Source organism: Anarrhichthys ocellatus, unplaced genomic scaffold (genome assembly GCF_004355925.1).
Source record: "Anarrhichthys ocellatus isolate YVR2014 unplaced genomic scaffold, GSC_Weel_1.0 scaffold11, whole genome shotgun sequence".
NCBI classification, from domain to species: domain Eukaryota; kingdom Metazoa; phylum Chordata; class Actinopteri; order Perciformes; family Anarhichadidae; genus Anarrhichthys; species Anarrhichthys ocellatus.
In genome coordinates this window covers 3,966,970-3,979,356 of record NW_022280041.1, presented here as the reverse complement: position 1 = coordinate 3,979,356, position 12,387 = coordinate 3,966,970, and the positions used below count along the sequence as shown (strand labels likewise).

The window sequence follows — 12,387 nt, the reverse complement described above, 5'->3', positions numbered from 1 at the left end:
ATATATATAAAAGAAAGATTTAGACATTATTTTAGACATCTTTCTCGGGGAGGGGAGACTTTTGAGACTCATGACCACAGTATTTATAAAATCCGAGCTATGGCCCTGAAACCTACGGTTTTTGTGGGCTGGACGTCTTGAGCAAAACAACAATGGTGTTGATAAAAAAACAACTTAAAAATTGAATAAATTACTCGTTGGTGAAGCTCGTAAAATTGTGTTTACATGGCGAGGCGCGCACACGTAACCCCGAGCGCGGGCACGCTCGCGTACTGTACACCGTGTGCACTCAGCTTAGGCCTCGACTTGACAGGTGCACAGTTCAACTGTGTGCAACACGGTGCACGAAGTGTACTTACGAATTAATTATGAACTCGGTCGTTTGGGCCGTTCCGCTGCACCGTCAGCTACACGTAACCGAAAACAAAAAACTGTTGTGGACGTGTATTAACGTGCGCCAGGCGATTTATGTATTCCCGCTTCCACCGTTACGGCCTCTAACGTTAACCCCCACCGTCTCTCTCTCGCCTCCTGCTGAACTTAAACCAGACTAGATAGGCGGCCATAACATGAGTTAAAACTTACCCCTTTCAGTCGCTTGAGGAGTGTGTTTTTCTGCCCGCTCTTCGGGAGGTTTCTTTGCTCCAGAGCGGCTTTTAAATCCGCCACTCGCAGCGATTGTAGAGGTTTCCCATCAAGCGTAATATCTTCGTCCGCCATTTTCCTCCATCCGCTTGTCTAAACTCCCAACTGGCGTCGCTACGGCTGCTGCTCAGCGTCACAGCTCGGCAGTTTCCGGAAAGGCTCGGTTTTGTCCGAACCACAGAGCAGTACAGGCACAGTAGCAGGAAGTGATATTGGGGCAGGTTGGGGCCCTAGCCAAACTTTTAAAGACGAGTTTATCTAATTTAAAGGTTTTTTATTCGGATTTTAACTAGTCTACGGAAAAGTACGGTATATGGAGTAGAAAATACACCATTTCTTTTTAAAATATTGATAATAGGTCTAAAGATATCCTGCAGACAAAAATTAACAGACTACTACAATAAACGTGTATATAAATAAATAATCCAAACACATTTGTTTAATTACAAAAGATGTATTTGTGCATTCTGAACAGGAATACAAGACAGACATCAAATGTAGTGTTAAATGTAAAAGGTGTATTGTTACTGTTGGGAGAAAAGTCAAGATTCACTTCTGTACCTCAGCAAATACAGATACTCACATGAGTTCACATAGTGTAGAAAACTTCCTTGTACAAAAGAAAAAAAAACAGCTACATCTTTGAACTGTAACGTAGTGTATTTTTCAGGAAAAACAATGTATTCGTTGTAAATTACCCAGTAATATCACCCCAATGGCGAAGTATGTGCATATATAAAAATTTAAGCAAATTAAAGCCATGCAAACTGTAAAACAAAGACCATAAAAATTGACAGTAATAAATATACTGCTAAAGGTTATTTGCCAATCATGCCCTCTCATCATACATACAAAGTTTCATTAAGTGACACTCCAAACCTCCACACGGTGGCACTGCAGCAGAGGAGACGAAGTATTCCTCAAAGAATGATTTAAACACAAGGGAGAAAATGAGTACGCAATGCCCTGATGAGACCGACTTTGATCTGGAAAAACAAAGAATGTAACAGCAATTCTGAAGTATTACAACCCAACTTTGTAGAGCACCTTTGTAGTGTTGAGACATGTTTTATAAGCCGTTTGTCTGCAGACCAACATAATAAATCGGCTAACTTGTAAAAATGAAAATGGTAGAACTCAGACTGTAATGTCTGAGGAAAGGAAATAGGTGTTTTGTTGGATTTAAGATGCAAAATTCCCCCTTTCCTATTAAAAAACGATGCTGTGCTTCATTTCACAGTTCCTACAAGGGCTGGGCAATAAGTACACATATATAAAAATGGCAAGTGTAAACTGTGAACTGTGTTCCACTGCGATGCTTTACATTATTACTGATTTATATATGTATCCACACCCAGCCTTGGCTTCTACCCGACATGAAACGATCAAAGCAGTAGTGAGTAAGCGCTGCTGACAGCAGTTGAGCATCTTGTGGGAAATGAACATAGAAAGTAAAAAAAGTACGCATGCAGATCACAACAAGACATGTGGAGACAGGTGAGCTTGGAACAGGTTTCTCATCCACGTGACTGTGAGAAAGAACAGGATTAGGTAACGTCTCCCACAAGTATCATAACCGACTCTCGAATATAATCTCTGTGTCAGACAGGATTTAATCTCCTTCTTCATGAGGCGTTCGCCTGCGTGTACGTACACTGAACGTGTGTTGAGGTTTCTCGTTGCAAGCTGTACTGCAGTGTGCTTTCTAGTGGAAACTGGTACGACACAAACACTACACGTACTTGCACAGATTTATGAAAGGAAGTCGAGTGAACTTCCTACTCCACAGCGTGCTCCCACGTCTTCCATATTAAGCCCAAAACACTCGATATGCTGCTTCAACAGCTTCAGAAGGATCAACACAAAAGGCCTTTCAGGTTAACAGTGGAAAGTAGGCCAGAACCAGGATGTTAGGCCATTTTCTGTGCTATTTTTGGAACAAGGGGTGGATGGCTGAATAAATAGAGGAAGGAAGGAAAATGGCTATCATGTGAGGGAAAGAAAATATGGCAAACATAATAAAGCAAAAGCTCCTCAGAGAGCCACGGAGGGGATTCAAATATTCAATAAGTTAACACTCAAAAAGACAAGTGTGCCTGGCATCAAAGCACGGAGAGGTCAGTATATAAACAAAAGGCAAGCCAACACACACTTGGAGGACAGAACCAACACTCACAACCCCTCTCAGTAACAGCTGCAGCGACAAGTGACCCTTATTCCAGCTTTTTCCACGCCGCCTGCTCCGATCCCGTTCAAACGCAGAAGAGAGTCTACCAACAAATAAGGCATTTCAAAAAAGAGAAAATATATATGTGTGTAGTAGTGTAAACAAAAGTTTCTAAGCAAGCAATATGAAATATCATGAAGATATTTCTGCCAGCCGCTGCAGCAGAGTGGAGAAGCCGGCCGCTTGCTGGGAGAGCTCGGCGACGCGGTCCACCATCTCCTGCGTGGCGGATATTGAAGGGTAGTTTTGTGCGGCGCCCTTTGTTGCAACGACAACCGTCTTCAAGGCCTGACAGAGTCGTCCACCTGAGGTTGTGATCTGAGGAAGAAAAAAAGACATAAAAACATGATTATTACACAACTTTGATGCATTTATTCCTCAACACACCAGCTGGACTTCATGTGCGTGGGAGGGTTTTCTCTACACACCTTGGCCCGGAGGTCGGCAGATGTGAGAAGGCGGGAGAGCGTGTCCCCGATGAACACCAGCTTGTGCGCAGTCACGATGAGACTCTTTCCCCGGGCGACGAAGATGCGCGGCGGCTGGTTCCCCTGCACGCTGCTGAAGAGCACGTCGATGGCGTCCGCCAGGCAGGAGAGGTGAGCGAGGCTCTGAGACGAGTAGAAGGACAGCAGCTCCGAGTCCTCCAGGGAGAGGGACGCAGGAAGTGGAGGAGACGGGGTCAACTGTGCAGAGGAGAGAGGAAGTTAGTGTTTGGAAGGGAAAGGCATGCTAGAGAGTCAAATATGTCTCTGGCACTAAATGTATCATCTTCTTTAAGCAGACATCTCTGATTGATGGAGTATAACTGTGTTCAACCCTCTTTTAAATAAGGTCAACGGAGTCTTACACCGAACTTAAAAGCCAGAGAAAGTCGTATATACAGTATGTCAGCGAGTGGCACTGTGCTTTTCTGTCACTTATTGTCCTGCAGCCTCCGTTCTATGTGAGGCAAGATTGTTAAGATTTACAAATGACCTCTTGTTGGTCGTCTATGGCGTAGCCAAGGAATCCAGCAAGGAGTAGAAAAAAAAAAAATGCAGACCGAGCGATAAGAAAACATGACCTCAGTGTCAAGAAACAGAAGAGCAAACTCAAGAGATAAGACAAGACACGGTTGTAATTCTGCTTATGTACGCGGTTACAAGCCATTCATGAGGTTCACGAGACATAAAATCAGGGGTTGACGGGACATTGGGTCAGGTGGTGTTGGGTAAACATGGTGTGTGCAGACTGACGATGGGTTTGTACCGCATCAAGAGCCAAAGAGCTGCAGCCGGCTGGATTAATGAGTCACAGTGTTCATTAGTAAACAGAGCACACAGGGAACAACACGGAGTGAATCAATGACTCATCTGTGTAGACTTGTTGTTAGTTTCTGTTCAACAAATACTTTGGGATTGCAGGAATGAAGGATTGTGTTTGTATAAAGAAAGAAGAAGAAGAGACTCACCGTTAGATCTGCATTGATGGTATGCATGTGTCCGTTCTCACCCAGAATATCAGGAAGTGGCTCAGGTTTACCCTAGTGTGGGAAAGAGAACAGTCAGGCATGTTTACAGACACATTTAGACTCCATGTTTGGTAGTATAGTAATCATTAATCCTCATGTGCACTCAAGACCGTTAGCAGCAAAGGTACAGATGTGTTTAAACAGAAAAAACACATCAGAAAGAGAAACAAACGGGAGAAAATACAAAACAATTTCATCATGACAACTGACCTGCAGCTTGACGTATCCAACGCTGTCTCCAGTAGGCAGAGGGGCCGGGATGGGAGTCAAGCCGATCCCCGCGTACTCATTGCTGGGGTCATCCTCTCCGTCACCGGGGCCTATCGTCAGCGTCACCGTCGACAGAGTGGGAGGAATGGGGAAGGCGGGCTGAGGGGTTGGCGGCAGGGGCCGCTCCTGGATCCAGCTACCTTTACGGGAGCCCATCCCACCGCCCGAGGACTTCCCATCGGGCACGGGGAGCGCGGGCAGCGGCCTGCGGGACAGAGAGTCTTGGGAAGACAAACGCGGGCGGCCCTGAGCCTGCAGGAGGAGGGCGCTCTCCTCCAGGGAGCGCTGGACCAGCGCCAGCAGCCCTTCGGACGGCGGAGCGCCGCCGACAGCGGACAGCGCCGGCAGGAGGTCCGACAGACGAGCCCACGCCTGCTGAAGGGGCGGCGGGGGATCATCGGAATGACACGCTTTCCAGGTCGACAGGATTTCAGCCAGCGACGTGGCCAGGTCCCGTGACGACAGAGCGGAGGCCGAACAGGAGGCCGCGCTCAGCACCGAGTGGACGAGGCTGGAAAGCGTGGCTCTCCACTGCACGTCGCCCGAGCCGTTGCTCGAAACGGAGAGGCGGCGGGTAGAGGTGGAGGACGACGACAAAGAGTGGGGGAGGACTTCGGCGGTCAACGCGGGCATGTCGTAGATGCCACAGTCGGGCTCAGAAGAGTCCCGGTTGTGACTTCCGCCACTAACTCGTTTCTCAGATCCGGGGACACGGTAGGCCTGTCCGACATCCTCGCCGGAGAGGCCGACGGTGGACTCTCCTGGGCCCAGAGGCAGCCCTGGAAGAGTAGGAACACTGTATACGTCCTCGTCGACTTCTTCAGGCTGGACATCCGACGTGGACAGATTGAGAGTGATGGTGGGGACATCATAGACCTAGTGGAGGAGAAGACAGAGGGAGCGTTTTGGAAATGATGCGTGTTCACTTTATGATTGTGTGGATCATTTCTATGAGACAGTGTATTCATTGTGCATTGACACAATATGGGGTTTCTGTGTCAATGAAGGGAACAATGGTGCATCCACAATAGTGGAGGTTCACAGAGTTTGAAACAATAGCATGTGTCGTGTGAGTTTAAAATACTTTAGACTTCCTTTAAAGCTGGCTTATGCATTGGATGATCTGTTAAAAGTAAAAACACATGCCGTCACATGAGTCACCACAACCACCAAATGTGGGCAGACACATTAGTCCCCTGACAGAGCTGAGTCTAAAAGCAGCGCGTCTGTGTCCAGTAATTGCAGGCAAAGAGGAAAAAAATAATCCAACAGCTGGCGGATATATTTAAGTAACGTTAAAGGGGAGACCAGTGGGGGGGCAGGGTGCTGGTGGCCTGGCCCTGACAGATGGGTGTGACTGGGAGAAAATAGCAGCAGCATTTGGACTGGTTAGACAGGCTCCCCCAGCAAAGAGAGACAGGTGTGGCCTCGCCTCGAAGGGGGGGCAGGGAGACAGGCTGATGGTGGAATGTGGGAAGAAATGGTATCGGGGTATATGATAGTCATCTGTTGTTGGTGAAGCTCTTCACTTGTGCAGACATGAATTCAACACACCAGTTTACGAACGGTTCCCAGGCTGTGTTAGTAGATTCTAACATTCATAAGGATTGTCATTTGACTGTTTAATTATAGGCTTCAGACAGAAAAACCTCCATACGTCATTGATGAAAGTTTAATGTCTGACAAATTTTATGTAAACAGACACTTCAATCTCCAAAATATGAGACAAGTCATAAATGTAAGAGGAGGTTAAATACATATTAAACGATACATATTAGAAAACAAGTACAAACAAAACGGGTCGATCTGTGGCTCAGTAAGGATTGTGAAGGGTCGTCTTTACCTCTGTCTCAGGATCAGTTTGTGGCGGGACACTGCGAGGGGTGTCATAGATGCCATCATCATCATCATCATCGTCACCACCAAGGGAAGATGGGACGGGGCGCTGCCACCTGCCACTGGGAGGAGTATCATACACCTACCAAGATAAACCATTAGAATTGAAGGTTTCGGTCGATCAAAAGTTGTATATATTTCAAACATGCCGATGAAACGTGGACAACATGCAAACTCTCTCCACTAACAAAGTTCTGAAGATAAAATACATTTTGGGAGCAATTGAAAGTGGTAGGTGAAGCAGCCATCACAAACCTGGTCATCCACGTCATCCGAGTAATCCCGTTTGTCTCCTTTTTTGTTCAGCGCGTTGTTGCTTTTCTCCAGGACGTTACTCGTCCTGTCCTCCTTACTCTGAGGACCCCCCCCCTGTTTGTCCTCCTCAGAAGTGACCTGAGCGGTGGGTTTGGGGACATAGTTAGAATCCGTCGATGACGGCGCTGCATCTTTCCTGGTGACTCCCCTCACCGGAGGTGCTGGTGGAGGAGGTTTGCGGGCGAAATTTGGTGAGCCGGGAACCCTGACCTGCCCTGCTCGGACCAGCGAAGGAGACCCCCGGTGACAGGCTAGGCTGGGTTTGCCCCTTGCGGGGTTGGGTGAAACTCCCTTGAGCAGAGGTCTGGGAGATGCTTGCATGGGAGATAATTGAGATGGGTGCTGGTGGGCCAAAACTGTGGCTGAAGTCCTGTGGAGGTTTGCCCCCACAGCGGTGGGTGTTTGGTACATCCCAGGTGTGTCCTGGCTCACTTTCAGCTGGGGGGTACCATTCGAGCACGCAGCAGAGCCCACAACTCCTCCTGTTGGGGATTGGTAAACATCGTCACCTGCGAGCGGTGTACCTTTGGGCACCAAATAACAGTCGTCCGAGTGTCCTGTAGTTAGTGTTTCTCTAGGAACTAGATATGTAGTGTCCTCTGGTTCATCAGCTGCCCTTGGAATTCCAGTGGGGGCGAGGTACACGGACTCTGAAGCTCCTGGTTGTCTGGCATGCTGAGCCGCTGAAGGCATGGGAGATACTGGAGTCTGATAAAGCATTCCTGTTATTTCTATGCCTCGGCCTCTCAGAGAGGGTGAGCGCGGACGCCCCGTCACCCCTAAGTCCCAGTCAGGTCTGGGCCGGAGGCCAGAGCTCGAGTGCGAGCGTGGGCGCCCGCTCTCGACCCTACGGAGCTCCCCGGGCCTCAAGGGAGCTCCTCGTGCCTCACCAACACCGGGCGGGGAGCGATACACTCCATCTATGTCATCTGCACTGCCGCCGACAGCAGTCCGGTTCAGTGGGGGGACAGGCGACAGGTAGACGGAGTCCTCGGCGGGGCCACGACGCGGGTCGGAGCCTGGGGGCGGGGCGGTCTGGAGGAGTCGAAGACGGTTTGCGGGGGCAATGCCCTGTCTGCCATGCAGGGAGCAGAGCCACCAGCCCGGCCCACCACCCTGCTCCTGTTCAAGAACCATCAGTATGTCACCCTTCCGGAAAGCCAGCTCCTCCGGGCTCTCTGCCGCGTTGTCAAACAGCGCCTTTGCCAAAACCGTCTGAGAGAAGAGGACGAGACAAAAGTAGAAATCGTAAACACGGACCACTTCCATTCATTAATTCAGAACAACAAACGGCCATTAAAAGTAGGTTTTAATCGACAGCCTAAATTCCCCACGAGCTAGTATCTCACATCTGCATAACACAAACAAGCCAGTACATTGACATGGCAATGCCAAGTCAGGAGTATCAAAAGGGTGATTGTTTGGGGCCATTGAATGGAGAGTGAATAGGAGTGAATGGGGAAGATCTCGTTAAATGTCCATGCGAGAGACGGAGGGACAGGAAGAGGTTGGGTGAACACAAAGAATGGAAAAAAAATGTAAAAGCTAGCATCATGACAAACTACAAAATTCACAGCTGTGTCAATAATTATGAGGCGGAGAGAAAGAGGGGCACAGTCGGGGAGGATCAATGTTCAATTGGACACAGGGGCTTAATGGTGAGCAAGATGAGAGGGGGGGGAGGGGATAAGAGGCACATCTGTCCCTCGCTGTTTAGGATTTAATTGCCAACCTAAAGCCAGAGAGTCAGGCCCTCCTTTCATTTTCTAAACCAACCCCCTGGGGACAACTGGGCTCCACTGAGCCATGTGGGACCCCCTTTAAAACAGTAATGGAGGCAATGAGGGTCCTGATTAAATGCTATAGATATGGTGAGATAATAAACAATGGGAAAACCATGTCAAACAAATGATACATTATTTAGCTTTAAAATAGTTTAATTGTGAGAGAGTTAATATATACAAAAGAGACAAATACTGTACTCACGGAGACAGACATCGTTGCAAAGTTAACAGTAACGTCTCAGTTAGAAGATAACTCCAGGGTCCTGGTCAGTCTGGGTCGTCCATCTAGATCTGAGGTTATGGTTCTCATGGACGTGCTGGTCGCCGGAGAGACTCGGTGCAGAAGCACGGCAGAGTCGGTGGAGGACACATCTCACTCGTCCGGACGCCTCGTCGTCTCCGCTTTCACACGGACCCTGGTTTCTTCACGACACATTCATAAAACACACACACAAGACAGTTAGCAAAACCCCCTCCCAAACTCAAGACATCGCGGGGCACGTGTGAAGCGAAAGGTAGGCGGGCAGCGGCGACACCTGTCTCTCCTTTCCACGCCCAGTAACGTTACGTTAAATGCCAAGCGAAAGCTAACTAAAGCTAGCGTAGCACCAGAATTAAATAAGCGGTGTCCAGTCGCCATCAAATATTTATTTTGTCTAATTATAAATAGCTATCAAGGTATAAAGGACGGTTCATTTAAGTGTGGGCAAACGCTGGCTTCAATAACGCGAGCGGTGTAGCCGCGGCCTAGCTGCTAGCTAACGTTAGCTACGTTAAATGTAGTTATCTTCATCGCCTTTCGCTCCTAAATTCAGTCCAAAACAACAATGGCACCGCCGGATAAACCCGCTTAATCCGATATGTTTCCAGTAAAAGTGAGCACCCAAAGCCGCCATCATAAAATAATTAGCGTTACCTTGTTTTTTGTATCTTTTCGCCCATAAACTTCGCATCGGCGTACGGTCCCAGAATACGTAAAAATCACTTCTTCTCAGGCGTGAAAATCTGAGGCCATCGGCGTTCCATCATCTTCGGCGATGACAACAACGTTGGCTCCGCCCCCTCAGAGCGTCACGCAGTCCACTGATCTAAAAGCATAGCACGAGCGTGGGCTTCAGGCTTTTAGAGCAATCCAAGACGTGTGAGCTCGCGCTGGTTTCCGCTGTTATGATTGGCTCGTTGTTGCGGGTTGCGTTTAGGGACGTCCGGATTTTGTAGTTAATCAGAATACTATGCTTTGAACTGAGAAAAAACTAAATATGTGGTCCACGCTATGTACATTACCGGACAGTACAGCAAAATGAATAATTTCCTGAACAAATGGCATCATTGTTTCGACGGACTTCGTTGTACAGTTGAATTAAAGAGCAGGCAAGTTCGTAAACCGCTTGCTGGAGGCTTTTATTTTGACAGCGCGACCCGGAACATACAATGAATCGTCGGTAGTCAAAGGTCCAGAAGTAGACTTTGGCTTTTAAGAAATTCTTCCACTGTTCAACCTCATATTCAGTATTGCATGAACTGCAGGGTGAGATAATGCTCTTGATCACATTTGCGTAATTGCATTAGTTGCTTCAGCAATGTAGCCCTCTGCGTAAACTTTTACTAAATTGTCTTGAGTTTGCCTTTAATACCAATCAAGTAGTGTATCGTTGCTGTAGCGTCAACATGTATCAATAAGTGTATTAATTATTTAACTTAAGGGACATATCAAAAAAGTTGTTTCCAACTCTGTTAACTAATTGTTTACTTCTATCTCTGCACTTAGCTTGTGCACTGCTGCTGTCAGATGACCTCTACCCTAGATACCCAGTGTTTTCATAACAATAATATTGGTGACTATTCTGTGTTCACAGGTGATGTTGAGGAGTGTATTCAGGTGCCTTAGGACCAATCCTGTTGCTGGCCAAAGAAGTATGTCTCAAAGTAGCCTTGCTGGAAAGGTAGCCATAGTCACTGCCTCCACAGATGGGTATGAATTACATTATGAATTCCTCTTTTGTCTAAACTCTCCAAGAAATATGATGTTGATAATTTGATTAAGCTGGTATTGAGAGCATCCTCACTGGCTTCGCAATAACTGAACTGTAACCGCAACACACAGTCGTGTTGTGTTCGGAGTTTGCGCTCTCTAAAGCAGATGTCACTACATTACATTGAATTGGCCGAGGATGGCACCTGCAATGATCTCAAACAATTGCCTCATAATAACGTCATATAAAATAGCTACAATTGTTACAGACTTGATCCATTACTGAGATGCTCTTCTCCTCCTCCTCCTCGTCAGAATTGGTCTGGCTGCAGCTCAGGCTCTGGGAAAGAGAGGAGCCCATGTGGTGGTGAGCAGCCGGCGGCAGGCCAACGTGGACAAGGCCGTGGCGCTGCTACAGAGCCAGAGCATCCAGGTGACTGGCACCACCTGTAACGTTGGCAAGGGAGAAGACAGAGAACAACTCGTCCAAACGGTGAGTCCACATGGCTGAATACCAGCAATTATGAGGTCGTCAGTGATTCGTATGACTTATAACCTCATTAATAGTCTCATTCTGTGTTTGGACTAGACTCTGGATGAGTGCGGCGGCATCGATATCCTGGTGTCCAACGCAGCGGTCAACCCTTTCTTCGGAAACATCATGGACTCCACAGAGGACATCTGGGACAAGGTACACAGCACAGACGAAGCCCCGGGACTTGCTGAACAAGCAAATGAAGAATTGTGTGAAAAAAATCATTCTTCTTCCTCCATTTATTTATTTGAATATGGGATCCTTTCTCTCTAGATCCTGTCTGTAAATGTAATATCGGCCTTCCTCATGACTAAGTTGGTGGTTCCTCACATGGTGAAGAGGGGGTGAGCGACAAACTAAAAGAAGATCCAAAGAACAAAGACTTTACAACTCCATGCTGTATATTTAATCCTAAATGCTCTGTATTTTCCTTTTTAGAGGGGGGAATGTGGTATTTGTGTCGTCTGTGGCTGGATACCAACCGATGCAGGTCAGTGAGAGAACAAGCAGGATGTTGATATTAAGATAAATAGGTCAAGTCCCATGTGAATGTATGCATGTTAAGGACACCGTGTCTCCGTCTCTGCAGGCTCTGGGCCCTTACAGCGTGAGTAAGACCGCTCTGCTGGGTCTGACCCGGGTGCTGGCCCCTGAGCTGGCTCACAGTAACATAAGAGTCAACTGCGTGGCCCCCGGAATCATCAAGACCCGCTTCAGCTCTGCGGTGAGGAGGGAAAAACACACACGGTCACACACTCAGATCCTGCATTTGCTGTGTTTTCTTTGTTTATTTGCTCTCGATAAATGTTAAAATTTCTTTAATAATACACCGTGTTGTTCCAGTTATGGGGAAATGAAGACATCGCGGAAGAGTTCAAAAAGCAGCTCAGCATTAAAAGGTACAGCCCATTGTCACAAGTGTCTCACTAATATGCTGAACAATGAACACATGAACACCATATTTCACATTGTGCTCTTCAGAATCGGAGAGCCGGAGGAGGTCGGTGGAGTGATTGCCTTCTTGTGCTCAGAGGAGGCTTCCTACATCACCGGAGAGACCGTCACGGTGACTGGAGGGATCGGATGCCGACTCTGAGTCAACAGACTTGTGTGTTCCTGTGTAGATATATACGTTTTGATTATAGTTTGACTGCTCTTCTCAAGTGTTGACACAGCACAGCCAGAATACATTTAAAAACCTTCATACCAGAGCAAATATAAGCCTCAACA

At 47.5% G+C, this 12,387-nt stretch overlaps 3 protein-coding genes across 9 annotated transcripts in view; 1 reads left to right on the top strand and 2 right to left on the bottom strand.

The window, feature by feature from the left end:
* Positions 1 to 1,990, bottom strand: part of acin1b (apoptotic chromatin condensation inducer 1b) — an 18,835-nt gene extending 16,845 nt beyond the window's left edge. For all 6 annotated transcript variants that reach the window (XM_031850717.1, XM_031850719.1, XM_031850720.1 and 3 more), the window contains exon 1: positions 586 to 1,990. In XM_031850717.1, coding sequence (XP_031706577.1) covers positions 586 to 720 — 135 coding nt within the window. In that variant the 5' untranslated portion in view covers positions 721 to 1,990. The remainder of the gene's footprint in view (positions 1 to 585) is intronic.
* A 91-nt stretch (positions 1,991 to 2,081) lies between these two features.
* efs (embryonal Fyn-associated substrate) lies at positions 2,082 to 9,718 on the bottom strand. 2 transcript variants are annotated; one of them, XM_031850724.1, is made up of 8 exons: positions 9,567 to 9,718; positions 8,853 to 9,073; positions 6,807 to 8,081; positions 6,499 to 6,633; positions 4,596 to 5,531; positions 4,326 to 4,397; positions 3,301 to 3,558; positions 2,082 to 3,190 (listed from the first exon to the last, which is right to left on the bottom strand). In XM_031850724.1, exons 2-8 carry the CDS (start codon positions 8,862 to 8,864, stop codon positions 3,005 to 3,007), a joined length of 2,874 nt encoding a protein of 957 aa, XP_031706584.1. In that variant the 5' UTR covers positions 8,865 to 9,073; positions 9,567 to 9,718; the 3' UTR covers positions 2,082 to 3,004. The 2 variants fall into 2 exon arrangements, with proteins under 2 accessions (XP_031706584.1, XP_031706585.1); XM_031850725.1 differs by lacking the exon at positions 9,567 to 9,718 and having other exon boundaries at positions 8,853 to 9,558.
* dhrs4 (dehydrogenase/reductase (SDR family) member 4) lies at positions 9,231 to 12,345 on the top strand. Its single transcript, XM_031850728.1, has 9 exons — positions 9,231 to 10,178; positions 10,507 to 10,622; positions 10,938 to 11,115; positions 11,212 to 11,313; positions 11,431 to 11,501; positions 11,596 to 11,647; positions 11,747 to 11,881; positions 12,001 to 12,056; positions 12,139 to 12,345. Exons 1-9 carry the CDS (start codon positions 10,167 to 10,169, stop codon positions 12,251 to 12,253), a joined length of 837 nt encoding a protein of 278 aa, XP_031706588.1. The 5' UTR covers positions 9,231 to 10,166; the 3' UTR covers positions 12,254 to 12,345.
* The last annotated feature ends 42 nt before the right edge of the window (positions 12,346 to 12,387 follow it).